Source organism: Elephantulus edwardii, unplaced genomic scaffold (genome assembly GCF_000299155.1).
Source record: "Elephantulus edwardii isolate Elephantulus edwardi_28Jun2011 unplaced genomic scaffold, EleEdw1.0 scaffold00027, whole genome shotgun sequence".
NCBI classification, from domain to species: Eukaryota; Metazoa; Chordata; class Mammalia; order Macroscelidea; family Macroscelididae; genus Elephantulus; species Elephantulus edwardii.
Window position 1 is genome coordinate 1,916,940 of NW_006399777.1, and position 6,407 is coordinate 1,923,346.

The window sequence follows — 6,407 nt, forward strand, 5'->3', positions numbered from 1 at the left end:
ACCATGTTGCACAGCCTGGTCACCATCAACCGGGCACCAAACATTACAGCAGCTTCTCACTGTCAACCAGCAGACTCACTTTAGAGGAACTCTGTCAGTATCTTGTTTTAGGTAAAATTCCTGTGATGAAACAGATTTTGGGATCAATTTCACAGAATAGCAAATCAAAGGGCTGGCATTGAGGACTCGTTTTTACATGTGCACACTGACCTCTGCTGGACAGTCGGTTATGTGGCCATTGTTTTTCTCCAGAGACAGAAAGATTAGGTCAGGGGCATTTTCCAATTTCTCTTTCATATTTAGAAACAAATTCATAAAGCTGGGTTCTTAAACGTTGTCAAGTTCTTTTACCTTACAACAAAACTTCCTACTGCATTTGGCCGTGAGAGAGAAGTGACCACAGGCAGAATGGCGCTAAAACACAGCTCCCTGCAGGAAACTCCTGGCCTCGCCCCTCAAAGCTGGGGTCCCTCAATGGGCTGCGAACATTTATGTCCCCAAGCAGCTGAATCCTCTGACTCTGACATCAACAATTGACAATCACAGCTCTGATAGACGGCCGTATTCTCCAGTTCACAGCAAACTGCAATGTCTTTGTGGCTGAATACTGTCAGGTCAGAACCGACCCATAGCTGACCCTCCAGCGGGGTTTTCGGAGGCAGTAATCACACAAGACGACACTGCCCTTCCTTCTGCAGAGTAGCTGGTGGATTTGAACTGCGTGCCTTTGGGATTGCACCGCAGCTTCTTACCACCAGAGTGAGACTTGATCACTTCTAGGGAGCTCTGAGGCGTGATGCGTACGGAGCTGTGCTGCTCACACAGAAGTCCCACCCGTCAGGCCTTGCTCAGTGGGGAAAAGACGGGCAATCTCTTCCCACGTGATGAATCGCCTTTGAGGCACGGCGTCTGGCCTGCGCAGATCCTGCTCCCAGCTCTGTGCTCGCCCCCATGATGTCGGGGGTCTCACAACACACACACGCTATTCTCTGCACGAACACAGTTTATGTCCCCAAAGCCTTCCTATTAAACACTGACGCCGCCATCGCTTGATGTACGATTACGTTCCTAAATCTTTAATGGTTTCTGTGGGATACATCTTCTCAATGGACTCTCTGGGACTAAACTTATGGAATGTGAAAACTTAGTATCTAAATGACAAGCAGTATTCGAATTACTCTACAAAAGGTACCAATTTTGATGTCCATCAGTGGTAGGACCCTCGCCTCACACCACTTCAACTGCACTAAGAACCAGAATTTTTCTTTTTTACTCTTTTTTAAATTTAATTTTAATGAAAGTTTACAGAGACTTTGGATTTCCATTCATTCATTGTTGCACTTTTCTCCCTGACCACCCCTCTCCCCCAACTTGCTCTTCTCTTTGAAAAGAAAAATTATTTCATTATTATACAATCCCTCCCCTCAAGTTCACTCCATTATGCAGCCTTCATTCTGGACTCCTGTCATGATAATGATATCTGATCATATACCCCTTTTAACCAGCTCTCTCCCTTATGTTTCAATGCAGTATACATTATTTATCCCCTCTTTCTCAGTCTCCCTCCAACCCTGATGTGAGTCCCATTTTACAACAGTGGCACTATGCAGTATTTGTCCTTTCATGACTGAGATATTTCACTCAGCATAATGTCCTCCAGGGTCACCCACTTTGAATAATATTCTATGAGTTCCTTGTTTTTCAGTGCAGCATAAAATTTCATTGTGTGAATATACCAGAGCTTCTCTATCCATTTGTTTGTTGATAGGCACTTAGGTTGTTTCCAACTGTTTGCTATTGTGAACAAAGCCGCGATAAACATGGGTGTGCATATATCTGCTCAGGTGACAGTTATGGTTTCTTTGGGGTATATTCCCAGTAGTGGAACTGCTGGGTCAAATAATATCTCTACTTGCAACTTTTTGAGAAAACACCATACTGTCTTCCATAGTGGCTGCACCATTTTACACTCCCACCAGCAGTGAGTAAGGGTTTCAGTTTCTCCACAACCTCGCCAGCATATGAAGTTTGCTGCTCTGTTAAATTTTGCTATTCTTACTGGGGTGAGATGGTATCTCACATTGTTTTGAGAGAATCAGAATTTTTTTTTTTAATTTTTTTTCCCCTTATTTTATTGTTTTTTTGTGTGAGTGTACCGTCAAATCAGATCTGGTGGATTCAAACCGTGCGCCTCTGGGATTGTAGTTGCAGCTCCTTGCCACTAGGCCACCAGAACTCGAGAATCAGAATTTTAAAAGTGTTCTGCTTTTTAAAATGAACACGTAATAAGACATCCAGGTATAATTTATCTATTCCTAGCCATTCATATTCTCATTAATTAAACTTTGCATTTCTGTGAATTATACATTTTTATCCTCTTGCCTATTATCCTAATGGCAAATGCAAATTCTATAAAATCATGAATACAACAGAACTAGTACCTGCTTATCTCTATGTCATTTTGCAAAGCGGCTAATCCCAATACAGCACGTTCCTACCACTGACGTGGTGCATTTCTCCTTTATTGCAGAAAGTTCTCTCTAGATTGAAAACAGCAAACAACAAGCAAACCAGAAACTCTTAAACTTAAGCATCACCTCGTTTCATACTGGGAGGACGGTGGCACCAAGCAGCCAGTGGGCAAAACACGGAGTAGAAACAGTCCACGTGCTCTTGCACATCAAATACGTTTCTGCATTAGACAGTTCAAGGAGCTTTTTTCTTCAAAGGTATTTTAAAAGACAATCAACTTCAAGGACGGATTAAAGTAAAGAGCAGCGCACAGTGAGGCAACATGTGATACTGCTTCATGAAATTCCTCTTCTTTGTTCAAGCTTCAAATGGTTGCCGTGGTGCTAGAGTACTGGTCATTTTTGCTCTTTTCGGTAGTTCCTGTATTAAAAGGTCCCTCCGGAGGCAGAGTGCACAGGGAGCCGTGCTGCAAGGCCCCGGGCAGCGTCCGTCTGGGGGTTCACATCTGCCAGCAGATGCAAGGGAGGAAGGTGGGCATCTCCCCACTTGTGCTCTACAGTCTCCGACACTCACTAGAGGGTCAGCTGGGAGTCAACTGAGTGGCCAGAATTGAGAGTTTCCTTTTCCTTTGCACAGTGTGAACACTGAAGTAATTCTGCTGTGGAAAACAGATTCCATCTGCAAGAAAGAGACGCCTGCTCGAAGCCATGGGCATCTCTAGTCACATATTGGAGCGGGTCAGCCAGTGGAAGTCCTAGAACAGAAAAGACAAAGCGAACACTCGGTCAAAAGTCCAGGGAACATGGACGAGAACTGCCTCAATCCAGACCATCAGCGTTGTCCTGGCGCTTAACATTGAAGCACCATTGTCCCCATGTGGTAAAATCACGTCTGTGTGCTGTTCAGCAGTGAAGCCTGTCTTCCGTCTGGCGTTTTCCCCTCTCCCACCCTCTAAAACATCTGCGTTATGCAGATGACACAACCCTGCTTGCTAAAACCGAGGAGGACCTCGTGCACTTGCTGCAGAGGGTCAAGGACTGCAGCCTTCAGTATGGACTGAAGTTCAATGCTAAGAACACAAAGATTCTCACCACTGAACCAATTGGTAAGTGTTAGGATGGATGGCGAAGAGATTGAGATTGTTCAAAGCTTCAGTTTGCTTGGCTCCACAGTCAACACTCTTGGCACCAGCAGTCAGGAGATCAAAAAAACGTATTGTGATGGGAAAGTCTGCTGTTAGAGACCTCTCTAAAGTACTCAGGAGCAACAGTGTCTCTCTGGAGACTAAGGTACGCCTGATACAGGCCATAGTCTTTGCAATCACCTGTTATGCATCAGAGAGTTGGACAATGACTAGGGAGGACAGAAGGAGAATTGATGCCTTTGAGCTGTGGTGCTGGAGAAGAGTATTGAATGTACCATGGACTGCCAAGAAAACAAAGAGATCCATCCCGGAGAGGGTTAAACCAGGCTACTCCTTGGAGGCAAGGATTCTGGGGCTTCATCTGACATACTCTGGGCATGTTGCAAGGAGGGACAGGTCCTTGGAAAGGGACATCATGCTTGGGAGGGTGGAAGGACGGCGCAAGAGGGGAAGACCCTCGATGAGATGGATTGATTCAGTGACTGGGGTAATCGGGATGGGTGTGTTAGAGGCAATGCAATTGGCACAGGACAGAGCAGGGTTTAGGGCTGTTGTACATAGGGTCGCTATGAGTCACAAACGACTCGACGGCACATAACAACAACCCTCTAAAACAAGGCAGCTGCCGCGTCCATTCTGTCTCATGGAAACTCCACGTATGCCGGCCCAGAATCCTACCCTCCAGAGTTTTCCAGGCCAGGACTGATCCCTCAGGGAAGGTATCTCGAGGTGGGTTATAATCATCGGTTGTGTGACACGGGGCTCGACAAGGGGCAGTGTCCAAGAGACTCAGACACTGCCATACACCGGACATCAGAGACTCGGACACTGCCGTACACCAGACATCAAAGACACTGCCTGTGTGGCATCAGGAAGTGGCTAACCAACACTGGATCACGGATAAACCAGAGACCACAGACAATCAGTGAGACAGCAGCCGCCTGGTGACCACGTGTGAAATTTGACTGAAGGGAAGGTAAACAATGTGCAAATGGCAAATGCAAGAAATTAGAGGATAATCTTTACAACGTTGCAAAAAATTATAAGAAATTCTATTTTTTAAAGAAATCTTGTCCAGAACTTGGAGGAGCGATTATTAGAATCCACCACACTGATTGGAGAGGAAGGCTGGCATGTGGGCCGAGTGTGTGGCAGCAGGAGGCAGTCAGTGGGACAGAACCGGGGCTGCTGCAAGGTCTAAAATCAGCTGTGACAACGGTACAGCCTTTCACCACATTTATTTAATCTGTATTCTGAGCTAATAATCTGAGGATCTAGACTAGTGAAGAACTTGGTACCAGGACTGGAAGAAGACACATTCACAGTTTGCTTGCTTTTCTTACAGATAAAGCTCAAAGCCTGGATAGCTTTGTAGGGCTGACATCTCAACCTTGTTATTATGTGCTATCGAGGAGCCTGCGACTCATAGCGACCCTGTGTACAACAGCCCTAAACCCTGCTCTGTCCTGTACCAATCTCACTGTCTCCAACACACCTACCCCCATTACCCCAGTCACTGAATCAATCCACCTCATAGAGGGTCTTTCTCTCCTGCCCTGTCCCTCCACCCTCCCAAACATGATGTCCCTCTCCATGTATGATGTCCTTCTCCAAGGACTGGTCCCTCCTTACAACATGTCCAAAGAATGTTAGACAGAGCCTTAGAATCCTTGCCTCCAAGGAGCAGCCTGGTTTAACCCTCTCTACGATGAATCTGTTTGTTTTCTTGGCAGTCCAGGGTACATTCAGTACTCGTGTCCAGCACCACAGCTCAAAGGCATCAATTCTCCTTCTGTCCTCCTTAGTTATTGTCCAGCTGTCTGACACAGAGCAACTGGACCAGTGACAGCAGCAGTGTAGATGCAGACAGGTAGAAGCTTCCAAGGATTTCATGTCACACGTACACCGCACCACCACCAGGAACCAGCAGTCAAGAACAGAGACAACACTGCCACCGCCCTGGGCAGATCTGCTGCAAATGCCAGGGCAGAGATGTGACTGTGAGGACTAAGGTGCCTGTGACCCGAGCCATGGTTTCTCCAGCTGCTTAGGTGACAGGCAGACAGTGAACAAGAAGAGGGAAGAACGGACAGCGATGTCTGCGAGAGTGGCACTGGCAGAGTACTGAACGCACCGCCAAATGAATAAACAAATAAAAGAAGAATCAACAAATCTGCCTTGGAAGAAGTTCCGCCAAGGTGATCCTCAGAAGCTGGCCAGAAGTCAGCTTACACACGTTAGGCTCGAGCAGGAGCGGCCAGTCCTTGGAGAAAGATGCTGGGGATAGCCGAGGTCAGTGAAGAGAGGATGCCCCTTGACGAGATGGACTGACACGGTGCCTGGGGCAACGGGTTTGGGCACAGTGGTGACAGTGCACCGCGCAGGGCTGGGAAGCAAGTCACTCTATGGTACGGGGTCACTGCGAGCGCGGGCCAGCGACAGCACCTCACGGCAACCACAAAGGCTACCAGTAAATACTAAAGGACTTGGTGTGTTTAAAAGTGGAAAGGACAGTTCTGGGCTTAGCAGTGAGGGGGACAAGGAGATATCAGTCAGTCTCTTCTGATTCCACCGTGACCCTGAACTACACTCTTGCTGCCTTGTCTGGACTCCCAGGCCCCTACACTCCCACCCCGCTGACCCTGCTCTCAACCTTTGCAAGGACTGCCCGCTGCTCTGAGGAGCTGTGCCGGGGGTCCACGGGGAGAAAGCTCTCCCAGGCCTCTTCCTTTGACTTCAACCACAGAGCTGCATGGGAGCACACAGACAGGGTGGGAGCACGCAGACAGGG

The 6,407-nt window shown here is 47.4% G+C and overlaps 1 protein-coding gene across 1 annotated transcript in view; it reads right to left on the bottom strand.

Moving 5' to 3' along the window:
- Window positions 1–3,193: 3,193 nt before the first annotated feature.
- HACL1 (2-hydroxyacyl-CoA lyase 1) overlaps window positions 3,194–6,407 on the bottom strand; it is a 40,294-nt gene continuing 37,080 nt past the window's right edge. Inside the window, exon 17 of the mRNA XM_006883328.1 lies at window positions 3,194–3,226. Coding sequence (XP_006883390.1) covers window positions 3,194–3,226 — 33 coding nt within the window. The remainder of the gene's footprint in view (window positions 3,227–6,407) is intronic.